General features: G+C 53.6%; 1 protein-coding gene across 1 annotated transcript in view; it reads right to left on the reverse strand.

Annotated features, from left to right (window-relative positions):
* Positions 1-19,456, reverse strand: part of BACE2 (beta-secretase 2) — an 83,602-nt gene that overhangs the window by 22,776 nt on the left and 41,370 nt on the right. The window contains exons 3-7 of the mRNA XM_044250903.1: positions 15,837-16,053; positions 12,318-12,446; positions 11,021-11,155; positions 9,446-9,547; positions 4,743-4,892 (exon numbers count right to left, since the gene is read on the reverse strand). Coding sequence (XP_044106838.1) covers positions 4,743-4,892; positions 9,446-9,547; positions 11,021-11,155; positions 12,318-12,446; positions 15,837-16,053 — 733 coding nt within the window. The remainder of the gene's footprint in view (positions 1-4,742; positions 4,893-9,445; positions 9,548-11,020; positions 11,156-12,317; positions 12,447-15,836; positions 16,054-19,456) is intronic.

The raw sequence follows: 19,456 nt of genomic DNA on the forward strand, positions 1-19,456 counted from the left end.
ATCTTTGCTGCCACAGCCACACTCAACAGGCATCTCAAATGTAATATCAGAGAAACCAGACTCAGGACATTCTCCCCAAATCTGCTTTTCTCAAGGTCTTCTGTTTCAGTAAATCTATGATTCACTCATTTCCTCAGGCCCTACAGCACCGGGCCAGGATCTCTTTCCTTACATGGAAACCATACCCAGAAGCTGCAGGCCTTCCTCTGAAATGGCATCCGAACCCCATCACACCTCCCATCCCCATGGCTACCGCCCCGGTCCAAACATAGTTGTGGCTCCCAATGGGCCCCAGGATGCCGTCTTTGTCATCCTCTGCTAAAGAGAGCTTAAAAGTCGGCAGCAGGTGGAAGCAAGATGATTTATTTCCTCCGTCGGCGAGAGAAGCTGTCACAGACAGAAGACCCAGCACCCTCTCGTAGGAAGCTCTCGCGAGGGTGAGGACCACGGGCTGTGCGTGTTCCATCAACACAGCTCGTGGCCCTGACGTCCTCTGGGGGCGCGAGTGTGAGGAAATGAGTCAAAACTTAATCAGGGAGCAAGCCGGTGTCACTCAGGGGAACAATCCCTCCGTGTTTTAACAGCAAAGTATGCAAATGCAGCCAACCAAGAGAAGAGAGGGCTTAGCAAGATAAAATACTGAATGTCTGCGGAAACAGGCAATAAAGGGCAAGATGAGTAGGAAGAAGGGCTTCCTTGTGAGTACTGACCAGTCCTCAAGGGGTAAAAGCAGGAAGAAAGATTGAGGTGGGAAAGGCTGGGAGCCGGAGGGGGTGTGAGGGGAGGGGATTTTTAGAGGGTTCGGCAGGAAGGGGCTGCACCAGGTGACAAGGGAGGGGTGCGGCCTGGAGGCAAACCACAGCAGAGAGGTGGGACAGGGAGCCAGCCCCCCGGGGTGGGAACACAGGAGCACTATTTAAGGTCTGGGCGGGACAGGAAACTACAAGTCACACTAGAGGAGATCAATCACAATCAAGCTGACCCCAGAGGAAGACGAACTTCAACGCCCCTGCCAGCGCCTGGATGGCGAGGGGAGGGGCTGTGTGGCAGCAGGGTGAGCAAGGACATAACGCTGGCAGCCCCTGGCGTCCTCAACAGTTAGATCTGGGGCCACTGCTGGGTCCAAGAGCCGCACCCACAGTCAGAACCCTCCCGGACTGGGCTGTCTGTCTGCAAACCCTCCCTTGAGGCCGGGAGTCGGTCTGTTCTCTGCTGTGCTCCCGGAGCCCAATCTTCAAGGGGACGGGAGGCACCCAGGAGGGCCTCACTAAATGCAGGTGGTGCTGAGCTTGCCGAACATCAAACGGAAGACGCAACTTCTCATGATCAACTCTAACGAGGCAAAGGCAGGGGCACCTTCACCCAAGGGTCCGCAAGTGAGCCCCAGGCACGTCCGTGGACACACACACACACACACACAAAACACACCCTGACTTCCGAAGAAACCAATTCTAGAATAAAACCCAATCCATTATCACCTATCATGTAACTGAGGATATCGATGCAAAAATATGCAGACCGAATGTGTATCTTTTACTCTCGTATGTGTGCCCCAGCTGACTGCCAATAGAAGTTCCAGACTGTAGATGCTGTAACGAGCTGGGGAAAGCTGAAGGATGGCTAGAGCTCAGAATAAACTGTCTGTCTTCAGCGAAAATAGCACAAATAGACCAACCAGTGGTAGACTGAAATTATTTACATTTTTAGGGGTATGTGGAAAAGAAAACCAGAATTTGCCCGTGGGCTGGGGTTAGGGGTTGCTTTTGTCAACAGGCCAAAAAAGCAGCAGCCCGTGTGTTTTGGGGAAAGACTGGAGACAGACATAATTTAAGACAATTGCCTTTGACACAGCTCCTTCCTGCGTGAGCAAGCATATGCCCCTCTAGGACGGTCGATGCCAGAAAGGTCCCAGCCATGGGCCGTTTCTAAAACCTTGGCAGGAAGGAGCCCTGACGATTGCCCTAAAAGTTTAGGGAGAGGGAGGCAGGCAGACAGAGCTGTAGTGTTGGGAGGTGCCCCCACCCAACCCCAAGGGCTGCATCAGTGCCACACAGAGCTTGGGAGGTTATCGGCACGGGATGGGTCACAACTGCCTGTTCAAGCCCTTCTCCAAAGAGGTGACAGAAAGAGAATGGAATGGGAATGTTGCGGAAGAAAAAGGGAAAACAGCAGGGAAAGCAGATTTTTGAAAACCAAAAATGTGAACATATCCAAATCAACCCAAAAAAACATCTAGTCTTGTGAGACTACTACTGAATTCTCACGCAGAGAACAAAAATTAAAGGCAACGCTCCCCAACCTCCCTCATTATGTTCTCGCACTCGGCCCGCACCCGGTCCTGGAACCAGCCATTGAGCCCCAGGGACCTTCCAGCTCTGGCGGCTACTGCCCGCCCTGGACATCACAGATTTTCCCCCAAATGCCTGTGTTCTCCTGCATCTTATGAGTCCCTGATTCTGCCAACCCACGCCCCTGCCATCCATTCCCGATTACACGCTCACCTCTGTCCTAAAGCTTTGACTTTAGTCACAGACCACCCTGACATCCACAACGTGCTGCTCGATGGACCAAAATTTAACCATAAAAAGCAATTATTTTAAAGACGGAGAAAGCATCACTGTATGCAGTGAAAATGTCTTTGGCAAGTATTGTGATTTCTCCCTTTAACATTAAAGGGACAGACGGAGAAAGGGCTCAGTGATCTGCTCAGCGTGACAGTGTGAGTCGGGGCGGGGCTGAGCACACAGCTCAGGCCTCAGTGACTGTGTCCTCCATCCCCGGGTCTCTGTTGCGGCCCTCAAGCCCGTCCCCAGCAACCCGCCATTCCTGGAAGGCACGTCCTCACGGACAAGCTGAGAAGGGAAACAGCCGTACTCTTACTTGTTTTACTTCTGAAATCCTTCCTCCTTCCCCAGCCCTTTATCCCAAAGTCACCAAATCACGACAAAGGCACATTGATCTGTCTGTTCCAAAAAACCTGTGGTTACACGCCAGTCCCCACTGCACGCTCACGCCAGGGAAGGAGCAAGGACCTTCCATCTCACGGTTCTCCTCGTCAAGGAATTAATGTAACTGAGGAAGAACTAGAAGCCTGAGCATGTGCTTTTAAAGAAAAGAGAGCTCAAACGCAAAGGGCACCAGCATAAAATACCCCCTGAAGGGATGACTGCATGCCGCAGGGACAGACTCGGAAGCCTGCGTTATGAGTCAGAAGGGCAGGCTCACAAACGGGCTATTTTGCTCAGCAGAGGTTCAACAAAAGAGGGTTGTCGGAGTTGGACCTTGAAGGATGGGAAGAATCTGGATATGCAGAGGGAGTGGGGGAGGGGAGGGCATTTCGGGCGGGGGTGGGGGGTGGCAGAAGGAAAGGTCAGGAGAGCGAGCAGGAAGCCCAGGAGGATGCCGGCTGGTGAGTGGTGGTTCAAGGGCGTGGAAGGGTCCAGGGAGGCCCGGAGAGCCCCAGGAAATGAGGACATCAGTGTGCACAGGGTGGGGACTCGCTGATGGCTCCCAGCGGGGACAGCGGACCGAACGCCGCCTCCCAGGAAGATCACTTTGCGAGGGTTTTAAGGGCAGAAAGTAGGGGACTGGGCCTACAGAGTGTGTGTGGAGGTCCCCAGAGGGGGACAGAGAGGGACCTGAGCGCAAGCCTCGGGAACCAGGAGGTGAGAAGCATGACTGAGCAGGGCAGAGCATGCTGCGTTTGATGAGATGCGTAGGAGGAGGAAGGAGAGGAAGGAGCCAATGACCTCTCGAATATGGAAAACAGAAGGTTGTCTTCATCTCTCGAGCTTCAAGTTTTATTCTCCTTTTTAAGAAAACATATTTTAGGGGCACCTGGGTGGCTCAGTGGGTTAAGCCTCTGCCTTCAGCTCAGGTCATGATCCCAGGGTCCTAGGATCGAGCCCCGTGTCGGGCTCTCTGCTCAGTGGGGAGCCTGCTTCCCCCCGCTTTCTCTGCCTGCCTCTGTGCCTACTTGTGATCTCTCAGTCAAATAAATAAGTAAAATCTTTTTTAAAAAAACAAAAAAAAACATATCTTAGGGGCATCTGGATGGCTCAGTCGGTTAGGCGTCTGCCTTCAGCTCGGGTCATGGTCCTGGGATCGAGCCCCACATCGGGCTCCCCGCCCACCAGGGTGTGCTTCTCCCTCTCTGTCCTGCTACCCCCGCTTGTCCTCTCTCTCTCCCGCTCTCTCTCCCGCATAAATGAATAAAATCTTTAAAGACAAATAAATACATAAAAGAAAAGAACGTATTTGGTGCTATGGTAGACACTGCACCGTGTCCTCCATTCTGGGCCTTCTACTTCCCCAGCCCAGAGGGTCTGGGCTGCCTCGGCCCTGAGGGTGCAGCACTGTGCAGGCGTAGGCAGACGGCAGTGGGCCTGCTCTGGGCCCCTGGGTGCGTCGCCCCCCAGAGTCCCACCAGCACCACGAGGCAGCTGCGGGATGGTGGAGTCTGCAGCCCCATCGCTCCGCCAGCGAGCCACCAGATTCAAGAGGGAGGCCACACACAGGGCTGGTGTCCCGATGTGTCCACGGGCGTGTAGAGAGCAGCAGGCCTGCCTGGACTCGCGAGCAGGGGCCCACGCCCACTGATGGGGGCCGCCCGGTTTCGCGGCGGGGAACAGCACCCTCGTCACACTCCGAGCCTAGCACAGATACGCGACCTGACGCGAGAACCTTGACCGCGCTTGGGGGGTCACCTGTTCCGGGAGAACCGCCCAGGTCCCCGCTCATACCTGAGGCAGGATGGTGACACGGAACGACCGGCTGGAGTTCTCGTCTCTCAGGTAGATGGAGATTTTTGGGAAGTAAGACCAAGGTGTCTCCGAATTGGTCCAGCAAGCCAGCTGGGACCCGGTCCAGAAACCATCAGAGAATTCTGGAATCTGGACAGAAGGAGATCACGTGAGAAAGCAGGACTACTCAGCACATCAACAGGAAGCAGCTCCCAGCTCCCCTCGACACCTCGCCAGATGCCCGCGGCGGTAAACCATGTTTCTCTTGGACAGCGTGGCGGAGGCGCAGTCCTCTGGAAGGGGACCGCTGATGACAAACACACGGCTGTCAAGATCCCCCAGGCACACAGAGTACTGACTGGCGTCGGACTCAGCAGCCAGCCCTCTGCAGCACTGATTACTTTAATTCTCGCAAACCCCCATGGGCACAGTAGCAGCACCCCCGTGCCCCTCGTTAGAGATGAGGAAACCAGAGCACACAGAGGGGAGGCCACCTGCCCCAGGTCTCGGTAGTGGGCAATGGCCCTTTGGAAGAGAAGCTACATCCCACATGTGGCCCTCTAGACCGCTTTGGACATCACCTCTCCTCTGAATTTCGAGCATAGCACTCTGCCCCCTGGTGTAGAGTCTTCCCACTATCCCCCTGGGAGGGGGAGGTCCCTGCAGTCCCAGAATATCTTTTTCCTCCTCCAGACATCAGCTCAGACACCACCTTCTGGGAAGCCCTCCCCACCCTGCTGATGTCCATGTAGCTCTTCCCCGTGGTCCTTCTCTCTGTAACAGCTGTAATTTGACATTTGTGGGTGTAACTACTTACCTTCTCTTTCCTGCATGGTGATCTGAGTCCTTGAAGGACAGAGATGTATTGTCTGCCTGTCTTACAGTTCTAACACCTGGCCCATAGGAGAAACTCAGGAAACATTTGTGGGAAAAATGAACAGCCAAGAACACAGGGCGCACACCTGAGCCTCCCAGCAGGGGTCGACTGAACCTGATGAAGAGCGATGCCCCCTGCATATGCCCACTAGTCACTCAGTCCACAAGTTACCCACAAATAACTCCCACCACCTCACCAGGGCAAGGAACACCAGGGCAAGGTTTTGAGCAGACCTACCCTGCACCTGCTGGTAGTGTAGGTGATGGGGTGGAGCTAGGAGTGGATGGAATGGGGCGGAGCTAGGGGCGGGGTGGAGCTAGGAGTGGATGGAATGGGGCGGAGCTAGGGGTGGGGTGGAGCTAGGAGTGGATGGAATGGGGCGGAGCTAGGGGTGAGGTGGAGCTAGGAGTGGATGGAATGGGGCGGAGCTAGGGGTGGGGTGGAGCTAGGAGTGGATGGAATGGGGCGGAGCCAGGGGTGGGGTGGAGCTAGGAGTGGATGGAATGGGGCGGAGCTAGGAGGGTATATGATGGGGCGGGGCTAGAAGAATCCTGACCTGGCCTGAGGGGTGACTATCAAGGGAGCGTCCCTAGGAAGCTGAAGTCAGCTAAGGGCCAGGGAGCAGCAGGAGATGAGTCTGAGGGCGGGCGGGCGGGCGGGCGGCCCCCCCCCCCACAGAAGCTGCCTCACTGGACGGACCAGATGGTAGCCGCAGAGGGCGGAGCTGTGGATAGGAAGGAGCAGGAGCCTGGGGACAGAGGTTATCTTGGTGGCCTTGGCGTCTTCAGCAGAGATCATCTGTCAGAGATCCGAGCTTTGGGGGGAGCCAGGTGTGATTTATGGGTCCAAAGGGGATTAACAAAGGCCACGAGTTCTGGAATCTGAACTCCTATCCAGCCAGGCCCACTCGAGAGTCACTATGGGTGGATGGGAAACGATGATGTGGCACCAAGGGAATCCCTTTCAGGAGAATACAGGGAGGAGAGAGGAGCCCAGGGCCCACCCTGGATGGTGCCAGCAAAGCAGACACCCACGAAGAGGGCACAGGGACGGGAAGTCCAGGAAGGAGGGTGCTACGGACATGGAGAGAAAGTAGGACGGTGCGGAGACTGAGCAGGGCGAGCACCGAGACAGTGGAGCGTCACAGGGTGAGTGCTGGGTGATCTGCAGGACGATAACGCGGCAGGTGCGCGCCTGCCTGCCCTCGTCCCTCCGTCCTTCCCTCCGTCCGTCCCTCCCTCTGGACCACACAGTGGGGAGAAAACGCCCTGGGGTTTTTCATCTACTCCAAGGTCTATCCATTGTGACACTGTTAGTGACTGATTTGTAACATTTTAACAGTTTGTAAAATAACATTTTAACAGTTTATAACATTGTAACATTTGTAACATAAAATGTTAATACATTTTCACCTTTTGTAAAAGTTAAGTTGATTTGAACTATCTGCGGGAGGGCAGAATCCCAGAGGCCAGATGAGTTGGTGAGGGTCATTCGCTGGCCAGAAGGATGGGCTAAGCTGGGGGGTGGCTGGGTCTGCACCCAGGGCAGGGAGCCCCACATCAGTGCCCGTGGGCAGCTCCAATTTGCAGATGAAGGCCTGGTAACTCACCTAAGGAACCCAGCTCCCGATCGGACGGGGGCCCCGTGCCTCCAAAGAGGCGTCTGTGAGTCCAAGGGCCTCCCCAGAGGCTATGCCACGTGTCCTTGGAGGGCAGTTTCGACCCTCAGATCACAGAGTTCAGAGTCAGAAGTCATCCTAAGGCAGGTGTCATCCCGCATCTGGATTTTACATCCTGCATCTGGATGGGGGATCACTGGGCCGAGCACCAGGGCACTGCAGCTAGGAGGAGAGGGTGCCTGGGCCTCGAACGTCTACAAAACTCCACTTCAAAATATAGACCATGCATTCCTAGAATCCCATCTGAACAAACCGGGCCGGAGACAACCCAACACTGACATTGCATTTAATTCCCCAAAGCCAGGTTATTCCTTTAACCAGAAAGCAAGCCTACACCACAACAGGTGAGAAAGAACACACCCATCTTCGGGCCAGGCACACGGACACAGGGACTCTGTGCCCCTGTCCGTTCCCCCGTCCCCCTCCTTCTCCCCCCCCGCCCCGCCCCAGCTGGCTGTGCTTTTCCTGCCCAAGACGGAGAACCTTCCTGGGTCCTCGCCTTCCTGACACAGGCTCTGGAATCAGAGGATCATTTTAGACGAGGCAAACAAATCTTGTAATCCCATTTCTTCTACCACCACCAACCATGGGCTACGATGCCCTGGGGGTGCCACTCTGTTCCCTTGTGGCTTTCCTGGGGGCTGGCGTCCCTGGCTCCCCAGAGGCAGGGCCGGTCCTGCGGGGTGGTCCTCACACACTTCCAGCCCGGAATACTCAGTCTGAGGAGGCTCGCGTCGGGTCTGCCGAGGACACTCTCACTACCGAAGAAAATCAGCATATGGCTCCATATTTTAAGCACGGTCTGATTTTCAGCCAGCGTTCTGAATCGAGGGCACTAAAAACTTTCCTTGCCTTTTTTTCTGATTCAGCAGATACGGGCTAAGATAGGAGCTTTCCTCTGGCTTTTGACCACTGCTGCCCGGAAGCCCTTTCAAGCTCAGAAGGGGCCTCTGCGCTACTTCTTTTCACGGCTCTTGTCCGTTCTCTCCGTTCGCCTGCAGCTCCGCCCACGCCAGCTCCAGACTTCTGAAGTTTGGCTCAGGACACCCAAAACCCCTTCCTCCTTCCCCCGCTCCTGCTAGAACCCGGCAGCAAAGACCTGCTCAGCATTTTCCCATCATTCTTTGGATTCGGCCGGGGGAGTTGTGGGAGAGTCAGGCTGGTGTAAGCACCAGCATAAAGACTTTGCACAGGAGACACAGGTTTTGGGTGACCTTGCAAGGGTGACGCTGTACAAAGGCAGGCTTAGGACAACACCCAGGGAGCAGAGAAGAACATCCGTCCCACGTTCGAACAAAGAGCAGCTGCCCGGTGGGACATCAGTGCTTCTCGTTCTACAGCTCCCGTGAGCGGGGCGCACTGTACTCCAGCACCCCCCGACAGCCCCGCGAGGAGAACGTGGAGGCTCCGAGGGCCCAAATCCCGTCCCAGGTACCCCGCTAGCGAGCAGCCAAAACCAGCCTCCGTTCGGGTCCATCCGACCCCAGAAGCCCTGTTCTTCCCACGCAGTGCCTTCGGTCCACCCTTTGGTCTCTACCCTGCTGGCCGGAACCAGCTGGGAAGCTGGGGCCGTACCGGGATGCTGTCAGCCACGTCTCCAAGATTCATGTTGTTCTTGAGCAGGATTTTAAAAACTATTATACTGGTTGATCGGCCTTTGTCTTCTGTGAATCACATTCTTTTACAGAAGAACTCAAATCTCAGTACAGCCTGAATGAAGGCCAAAAAGAGTACGATTTGGGGTTCACAGATCTTGTTTTAGAGGCTGTGAACATATTCCTGGTTCACTATTTCCTCTAATATAGAATGTTACCAAGAGGCTTTTTTTCTTATAAAAAAAAAAAAAGAAAGAAAGAAAGAAAGAAAGAAAAAGAAAAAAAAAAGTACTCCGTCCAGGTCGCTATTATTTGAAATAATCAACAGCCCGGCACCTTCCAAATCCCCTGAGGTTCGTCTGAAGAAATTCTTTGCTAGTTAAGATTAAGACTGTGAACTTAATAAGTAATAGTTGAAAAATTTAAAAAAAAAAAACAACAATCCCTCAGAATCCTCACATAAAGACTACTGAATACACAGGAGTGCTGCCTCCCCCAGCATGTGGTCGTGACCTAGTGCTCTCCGGGATTTATCAGAACCCTGAGGACTCACCAGAGACGTGCGGGCCACCGCCTCCACCACCGCGTTGAACACCTTCTGGGGCAGGCGCAGGAGTGTGGTGCCGCTGTCCACGATGGCCTTGTCTGCGTTATACTGCAACAGAGGCGGGTTGGTGGGGAGAGGGCGTGAGTTCCAGGCAATGTGATTCTAGCCTGCTGTCCCTGTGTGGGTCCGCCACACACAGCTTCCGGCAGCCGGGGGACCTCACCGGTGACTCTACTCATGGCACAGTCTAGGAACTTGAACATTAGCCCAACATTCTCACTTCCCAGAAAAGGAAACAGAGTCCAGAAAAGGGAAGGGACGTGTCCAAAATCTACAGCTCTCCCCTCACAGACAACTGCCCCATCTGGAGGTGCCCAGGTGACCCTGTCCCTGTTAAGGAGCTCCCAAGGGCAAAGGGGGCAGATCCCTGTCTTTGCAGATTCAAATGACACATCAATTACCATTTATGCAAATCCTACAGAAGCAACTATTATCCCAGAAATGGAGAAAGAAGATTAGGATGGCCAGACACACCGTATCTGCATTTAGGATGGAACCATAGCCATGTGCAGAGAAAGGATCTCGCATGTGCGCACATGGAAGTCAGCACTGCATTGTAGCCCTCCCCTTGGAGTCGATCACTGGATTCTTTAGTGTAAGGAAGTGCCTCTGACCAGAGAGCCAGCTCTGTGGCTTTAGGACTGGGGGCTCTCCTAGAAGGAGCAAGCACTGCTCTCCTGGGCTCGGGTGGGTTTCAGAGGCATCTGTGCGTGTGGGAACCGTGGTGGGTGCGTGAGAAAGGAGGTGGTGGCAGGAGGCACAGAGTGAGATGCCCAACCTGCAGGCATTGTGGGGGACTGCCTGCCGCAAGCTGTCCTCCTCACGATGCCATTACGGCCCCCAGGAACGCCCAGTGTAGACAGGGTGCGCACAGCGCTCCTGCGGGATCTGGCGCCCCAGCTCTGCACGTCTGCCCCCTACCCCGTGAGGACAGTCAGGACACGCTGCTCTGCAGAGCAGGACTTGTCCTGGAGGGAGAGGGGAGCAGCGGTGGAGGGGTGAACAGAAGGCAAAGCGGATGATTTCCTTTGAATTTCATTTTGCTTAATTGTCGCCCCCGTTTTCTCCCTTGCACGGATTAAAAACCTGCTCTTCCGACCTCTGAAACACAGTCCTGGAACCATCAAGCCCAGGGGAACGGCGAAAGGGGCTCTGCAGTGTTCAAAAAGGCCCGATCACTTTTAATGTATGAATCTTTGATTTATCTTGTAATGTGCCTTCTAGTTTTCTTGGGGTTTTTAAAAAGATTTATTTATTTATTTTAGAGAAAGAGAGAGCGTGCATGCTTGTGGCGGGGGCTGGGGCAGGGGCAGAGACTGAAGAGACTGCAGGCTGACTCCCCACGGGACACAGAGCCAACCTAGGGCTCCATCCCAGGGTTCTGAGATCACGCCCTGCGCCAAACCAAGAGCCAGACACTTAAGTGACTGCCCCACCCAGGTGCCCCCCATACCTTCTAATTTCCTATCCCAGTCCTAGCTACAGTATTAAAGTGACACAAAGAGATCACGATGTGCATACCTCTCTGCAATCCAGATTCAGGCTCTGGCCTCCGATTTCCAGCTTGAGAATTTCTATCTGGTAGTACCACTCCTCCTTAATAGGGGTATACCAGATGTCTCCTTTGTACAAGCTTGGCTCAATTCCACCCAGGACCTGAGAAGGAAAACATTAACAGGTATAAGAGAAAAAATACGGAGGCATAGCCACAGGTTACACAGAGAAGCATACAATCGGAATCCCCATCCATGTCTTACGATGATGTTACAAAACACAGATGCTTGGAAATTCAACAGGGAACATTTGGGGGCCATGTATCCAAAGGTCAAACAGTCTTGTGCTCTCGTCTGTTCCAGATGCTCTGGTGGTCTCCCTTCTGTAAAGGATGGCCCTGCATTTCTAGCCTTATCATACCAAGATGTATCCCCCATCGAATGAGGCAGAACAGTGAGCCACACTGTCGGACAAGAATTCAGTTCCTCAGAAGACAGAGGAGGACTCAACGGTCTCACACGTTTGCATGGAAGGCAGACAAAGGAGCATCCCCAATCAAAATCTGATGTTGCAAAACTATAAAACATCGCCCCACATATCCTAGGCTGTCCTCTGTCCTGAAAAGGGGGGGTAAGTAAGGTATTCAGATCGGGTGTAGTGTAAGCAAATGAAAGCAACTGCGTGTCTGCTTCTCACAGCTGGACAACTAGGGGGTTTCAGCACCCACCCCGAAAGGCCCTTCTTGTGCGCTGTCCTTGTCACCTCTTGCTTAAGACATCGGGGCGGGGAAGCAGGGTCCATCAAGGGGACACTCAGCTTCAGTACATCCACAGAGCTGGTGGCCTTGATCTGATCGTGTTTCACTAGAAAACTTCCTGCTGTGTGTGTGTATGTGTGTATGCACTTGTGCAGAGAAAGGACACAGAGGTGTCCCTGTCTCGGCACCAGATTAGGAAGTCGCCAGACTTTCCTCCAACCAGTGGACCAACCCTGGGTAAGGCCCGCCTGCCACACCCCCACCGGTCCTCACCCGCCCCTCTCCCACCTGCCAAAATTCTTCTAGGAAATCATTTTAAAAAGCTTTCATAGAATTGGGGGAAGCAATGAGAATCAGCTTCTGGCTGGCAGGATAATTAGAAAAGATAAAAATAATACCTAATTTTACCCATTTTTTTTTAAAGGTTCTATAAGAAGGGCGATCAAAATTCCACAGTACTGATGTATACTTCTGCGTCTAGCATTTCCACCAGGGTGTTCACAAAACAGAAAAGCTGCCCGATTCATTTGTGATATTTTCCCCCCTTGAGGACTAAAAGATACCCACAAGACTACCTCCGTTGGTACCAGATCCAGCCACGGGCAGCCCCGCCCCACACATCTGCATGGAGAAGACGTTGGGGATCCTTGCTTGGGCCACCAGGGAATCGAAGAATGTCTCCAGGGAACTTGACGGCTGTAGGAGACACAAGGACAGCAGCCCCATGACTTATGGCGGAGATGAGGACCAAGCCGAAGTTGACACGGGGCATGGGGTCCAAACCTGGTTTTCTTCATATTTGTTTTCATGGGGAAACAACAACCATCTGTTCAAGGGCAGTAATTTGGAAACCAGCAACAGACCTTCCTACTACGCAATGTTTTCCTGTCTGTGTGGCTCTGTTGGAAAAATAAGATAGTATTTCTAAAATCGGAATGAGACAGAGAAGATCCGTGCGGTCCCTGCGCAAGGCAGAGACGCAAACCTAAGACACTATTTCTAGAGCTGCTGGTACGTCATCACATTATCACCACGACGCCCTGTGAGGCAGGCACGAGGCGTGGACGTGGGTCACCAACGGGGCTGGTGGGCTCCCATCTCAGCGTGAGCAAGGAGAGAAGCGCCTCTGGGAGTGGCCTTCGTGGCTTCAGAAAACGTGCTTCACATCTCTAGGCCACGGTCGTCTGCCACATGCCAGGTGCTAAGCTTGAGACCTCTCAGACCCCAGACTCTGCTGAGCTCCGGGGAGCAGGAGAGCAGCAGCAAAGGACAGCCCTGCGTCCCTGAGCTTGAAAAGTCCCAGATTCCCAGCTACCATAGTTCAGTGGACCCAAGTGGCCTGCGCTTTCCTTCCACAGAGCACTCACTCAGGGCCCCATGTCTCCAGAACTCAGTGTGTGAACAGCTCTGCACTGGGGGTGGGCTTCCAGGGCTGCAGGTCCCGAGGACCAGTCAGGGACCGGTGCATAGATTGTGGGTTTGACGACCGGGGATACGGATCACTCAGAGATGTTGGTTCCTGATGGAAATTTACTTGTAGTGGCCCCGTTGCCGGGCAGATTCGGACTACTGGCAGTCAACATCGGGACTATCATTTACTGCCCGCAAGAATGAAAACTGTAATTCTGGGGAGAGCAAGGGCACAGCCCATTAGCAAGCACAAAGTTTCTCATTTATTTAACTCAGTTGCGTCTGGCCTCCTCCGACTTCTGTGGCCTCTCTGGCAGGACCGGGCACGATATCCTCACACCACGTGTGCGCTGGCGTCCCGGGGGACGACGGACACGAAATGGGCTGGGCGTGGTGCTGACCCGGCTGCCGTCCTCCGGCCACCTGCGTGGGAGGCAGCAAGGGCAACACCGCCTGGGACTGAATTCTGGCTTCGCCGCTTGCTCCCCATGTGACCGGTTCCTTTGTTTCTTTATCTGTGAAATGGGGAAACAGTAGCCTCCCGGAGCTGCTCCTGGCGCTTCGATGAGCCAATATACACAAAAGCCTTGGAACAGTGCCTGGCCCCCAGTGAGGGATCTATTAGGATTCTGCCCAGTCATTCCTCAGGTTCCCTCTGGAGGTTTGAAAACATACAGGTACCAAGGTCAACCCGAGAGAGCCCAGCTTGTGGGCGTGCCGCTGGACGCGGGCATCTGTGGTGAGACCCCGGCAGGCAGGGTCTGAGGCACAGCCTCGGTAGGAATCCTTGCGGGAAGCATCGTGACGGACTGGGGTTGCCACGCGCCGTGGCCATCACTGAGGGCTCGGCCAACCTAGTTCAGCAGCAGCCTTGGCCCCTGCACTTCCAGCCACGCACCGCGTCCTACCCATCCCTTGACCATCTCCTCAAGCCTGGGACAGGAAGCCAGTTGCCGTCATCTCAGAATCCCATACACAAGAAGGTTGTGTGGCAAGCCTGGCCACCCCTGGGGACCCAGAAGTCATTATTTGCAAGGAAGCTTATTTTCAGTACTATCCACCGCAGGCAAGTCAGCTTCATTCTGCCGTCCCCCCGAGAAGCGGCATGAAACCAACCATGCTCATACCTTGCCCCGTCCGAGCCAGATAACAAAGCAATGTTTTGTCCTCGGTCACACGTTCTATGAACTTGTATCGAGGAATGTATGTTATTAAAATAAGTCTACACAGGTCATATTAAGCTCACCCTACGGTACTGAGAAGAAAGGGGCTCCAGAGCCCCCCAGGCTCTGGGCGAGGAGGGTAAACCTCTCCGACCCTCAGTCTGTACATCCATAAAATGGGAGAACGTGGCCACTCACAGAGGTCACCAGAACCCAGGGAACCAAGTCCTGGGATGTCCTCAGCCCGCCTGTCTCATAGGCCTCTCGCTCCTTAAGAGTCCCAGGCTTGGGGGCGCCTGGGTGGCTCAGCGGGTTAAGCCACTGCCTTCGGCTCAGGTCACGATCCCAGAGTCCTGGGATGGAGTCCTGCATCGGGTTCCCAGCTCAGCAGGGAGTCCGTTTCTCCCTCTGACCTTCTCCCCCCTCATACTCTCTCTCACTCTCAAATAAATAAATAAAATCTTAAAAAAAAAAGAAAGAAAGAAAGAAAAGAAAAGAATCCCAGGCTCAGGAACTCCCCTGCCTGCCGCCCGCTCCCCACCTCGCCCCTCCGTGCACCATTACTAGTGAGCTGGGGCCGGGACGAACATCCCTGTGGGAGAGAAAACAGGCTTTCCCCGAGCATCCTCATGGACCAGGACGGGCTCCGCAGCCCCTCCAACCTGCTTCTGCTCGGTCCACACTTCTCTGGCTGCAAGCTGAGCGCTGACCAATCAGAGGGCAAGATGCGGGGCCCAGGACAGCCAGGAGGGGTGACCGCCTTCTGCTCTGCTCCAGGACGCACCCTGGTATTTCATCCGCTTGACCCGGTTCCTCTCTTGGGGGAGACTCCCCAGCCTGCCTCCCCACCCAGGCACACCAATGTCACTCCCTTTGGGCTGGCCAAGTCCAAAAGTTTGCAGATCCTGTTTTTCCCATTTTGTGCAAGTTCCGATGCGGATGAGAGCACGGGCTGCACACGTTCCCCTTGGGGCCTCCTGGGCCACTGGCCTGCGGTCTCTGGGACGTGCTTTCAGGCCCTCCCCGGGCTCCGGTGGCCCCTCTGGGGTGTCCGCACCCACGGGGAAGCAGCTCGATGCTCTCCCCCCGGTGGGGTGTCTCCCTGGCCGAGGCTCCAGGGCCAGCCACAGGCTCCACCATCGTTGTGAGAACGTATGAATCTAATAAGCGTGTTTTCTTTTAATCCTCCCCCCCCTCCAAAAAATGGGTCGATGCCAAAATTCAAGTGACTCGGATTCTGTTCACATTTTTAAACTACAGAAGTAAAATAAGAAAAAGCAAAGACAAATGAAACTAATGCTATGGGTACATCGTGGCAGGAAGGTTCAAAGGATTGTACCATTACCTTAAAGTTTAAAGATGCCTAGAAACATAATTAACTGGGTGACCACGGTTGGTCTCCACCACATGACTCTCAGTGACCTGCGTCGTCTCCAGAAGCTGGGACCACCTCCCCCCAAATGCCCGACTCGTCCCAGCTTTGATCCTACTTCGACCCCCAGACCGGCCTTACCTTGGCTAGAGCAGCATAGGCGAGTCCCAGGATCCCGTTCCACTTGATCCCAGGCAGAAAGAAATTCTCGGACTCAAAGATAGTGGCGATGTTGACGAGGAACGAGCTATTGAAGCCTTTCGGGATGGTGACGACGTCCTCCCCCACGAAGCCCGTCCAGCTTCCCTGCGTGTACTTCACCGTGACATCAAAGCCCTTGGAGCGGTAAGTGCTCGACCTGGAGAAGGAAGACACAAGGCCTGGGGCTGGATCCGTGCACTGCGTCCAGACGAGGTGGCCGGGCACGGTGGCCATGACCGCTCCCTTGAGCACAGGAAAGCAACCACACGCAATTCTTCATCATTAACGGCGATTCTGTTGACTAAGTGGGCAATTCCACTAGCCAGCCTCACTCACATCTGGGTTGTGTTTCCATGCCAAGTGTGCAGGCAGCTCTGGGGTCAACACATAGCCCCAAGTTTAACATTTACCCAAGGGGGGGGCCCATAACTTACTTAACCACATCTGCCTTTGAAGACACGGCCCAAACTGGGCACCCGCCTGGCCCCCTGGCTTTGCAGGGGCCCCGCACTGCTGCTCTATGACACAGGGAGGGACCTTCAGGTTTAGATGTCACACCCACAGCCAATGTGACAAATAAAGACTACCCCCACGCGTTCCTCCTCAGGGCCCACATTGCCTCCTGATGTCACAGCCTCCTCCTCCAGGCTGTCCCCAAATATGGGGGAGGGGTGCAGCTAGTGGCCTGTAGGGACACGAATCCCTGTGACACCGTCTGCAGTCCTACGTGCACATGGCCCTATGGTAAGACCTGCTTACACAGAGTCATGTGAAGGAGATCAGACCACAGGCAGGGCAGATGAGAATTCGGGCTTTCAGAGACAGACAGTAAACAAACAAATACATAAAATTCCATTCTAGGCAGTGGTAAAGTGGAAGGACTGCCCAGGGAATAAAGTGGGGGTGCGGGTAAGGGCATTGACTTGGCAGTCACCCAGGCCTCTCCAGTGCAGCCACCTCTGTGGGAGACCCACGTGAAGACAATGAGCCCCACGGGAAGGATGCTCTGGACAAAGGACAGCAGGTGTCAAGGCCCTGGGGTGTCCAAACCTGTAAGGTAATTCCTACACCATCTGAGTTTGAAAACTCTGCTGAATTAGAGGACAGGACCCAGCGAATGTCTCTAGGCAAATATCTGAGCATTCCAACCACACTCACTCTAGGAAAACTGCTAAATTCCCAGAGAGATATCAGTTCACCAAGCAGATCACTTCTCCAGTGCTACCGTTTGCCTGAGGTTTTCATTCACTGTTTTCACACTGAGCCTTTGAATGCCAAGTCTGTGTTGTAGGACTGTTCGAACTAGTACAGTCTTGCCTGGGGTCCAGAAGGCAGTTAAGTCAAAGATGATCTGACCTCTTCTTTGGGGGGCACAGCTCTTAAGCTTTAAATATGTTAACAGTCTTCAGTTCAGTAACGGTACTTCTGAGCGTCTGATCCTAAAGAAATACCCAGAGATACAAGACGGAGATTCAGGGACAAAGACGGTCATTATGTTTTAAAACAGCAAACAACTGAGAACAACCTAAATGCCCAGCAGAAAGGGAACCATTCAGTAAAAGTATAGTGCCCCCCAATGATGGAATATTAGGTAGCACCAAAGAATGCTATTTATAAAGTCATTTTCAAGGACGCAGAAATAAGGTTAAAGAACTCTTGGTGGTTCCCCATGGGGGGTGGGATTTGGGACGGAGACTCTCCTTGTGGTCAGGCCCATCTATAATTTCTACACATAGCTTTGATAATCAGGGGGAAAAGTGATTCTTGGGGGCGTGGGTGACTCAGTCAGTTAAGCATCTGTCTTCAGCTCAGGTCATGATCTCAGGGTCCTGGGATCGAGCCCCACATTGGGCCCCCTGCTCAGCAGGGAATGTAGGTCTCCCTCTCCCTCTGCCCCTCCCCATGCTTGTGCACTCGTCAAATAAATAAATGACATTTAAAAATATATTAAAAAATAAAAATTAAGAACAAATATGTGATTCTTTCAACGTCTGGCACACACATTTTGGAGAAATTTGATTTATGTGAACTTCAAAATGGGATACAAAATATGAAGGCTGCTTCATTTTAGTATTTACCACCTTAGTTCACTCGGCCACGATCTTAAAGGGACAGCAGCATTAGGGGACACCTCGCATGCGTGTGTCTCCTGGCAAGGGCAGACACAGACAGAGAGTGACAGGGGACGGGTCTGGGCACACGGAGTGCTGGGGGCCCGCCCATCAGAGGCCCCGCAGGCAGGGCTGTCAGGTCACAGAAGCAGGAGACCAGAGGGTCGCTGTCATCCCATGTTGACTGTCAGCACCGAGTCAAACGTATCTGGTGCGCGACGGGGGCTATCCGCATGGATGCTGAACAGCAATGAGAACCCCGACTTTGGACCATCTGGGGTCATTCCTCGTGTGTACAAATACACCACCGCTCACAGAAAAGGCTGTTCTGAAATGGGCAGAGAACAGGATCTGGCCCAGGGTCAGCACGCTTTTTCCATCAAGGGCTGAGGAAACAAGTTCCACCTTCTGTGGGTCCCATGATCTCTGTTACGTCTCCCCAGCCCTGCAGGTGTAATGTGGAAGCAGCCACCGACGAAACTGACCGAATGCACGCTGCTGGATTCTAATAAAGTTTTATTAACAGAAGGAGCAGGCTGGAGGTAGCCGGAGGGCCCTTGTTTGCCAACTCCTGACTGTAGAGATTCGTTCTCTCCCCGATACAGCCTAAAGTGCCATGACTTCCTTAGGAGAAGCTGTTTTATTTTTACTCTGCCCAGACTACAGAACACTCATTAGAACCTGCTAATGTCTAAGTGCCCGAAGCAGCCTTGTGGGTGTAGACCGTGAGGTTCCTATACTACCCGACCAACTTGCTTGTCCCCTCATGGGGACAAGCCCTCTGAACACTCTGATGCCAGTCGCAGAGACAAGAGGCCCTTGATGTTACACAGCTCAGGTTCAACCACCAGTTCCACTGCTCAGCTGTGTGACTCCAGCCCAGGTTACTTAACCTCTCTGTGCCTCTATGGCTTCAATGGGAAAAGGAGACCGTGCGGTACCACATCCCATGGGGTTAATTCTGAAGACCAAGAGAGTAAACTCTGGAAAGCACTTAGAACAAACCCTGGGACAGAGCAGGTGCACAAGAAAAACACCTGGTACTATTATAATTATCCGAACACTTGCTGTCTTTACTCCGTCTGTGAACAACTACTAGAAAGCACAAGAATTTTTTCCCTGGGGCGCCTGGGCGGCTCAGTCGGTTGAGCGTCCGCCTCTTGCTTTCAGCTCAGGTCGTGATCTCAGGGTCGTGGGATGGAGCCCCGAGTGGGGCCCCGCGCTCCACGGGGAGTCTGCTTGGCATCCTCTCTCCCTTTCTGCCCCTTCCCCCGCTCACATATATGCTCTCTCTCTCAAAAAAAAAAAAAAAAAAAATTTAAATAAATCTAAAAAAAAAAATGTTAATTCCCTGAAAATACTCCTACAGCGTTACTTGTACTGAATACCAGAAACAGTCTCATCCGGAAGTCTGAGCGTCCCCACGGGAAGGGGCTAGCCTGTTGTACA

Source organism: Neovison vison, chromosome 6 (genome assembly GCF_020171115.1).
Source record: "Neovison vison isolate M4711 chromosome 6, ASM_NN_V1, whole genome shotgun sequence".
Classification (NCBI taxonomy): Eukaryota; Metazoa; Chordata; class Mammalia; order Carnivora; family Mustelidae; genus Neogale; species Neogale vison.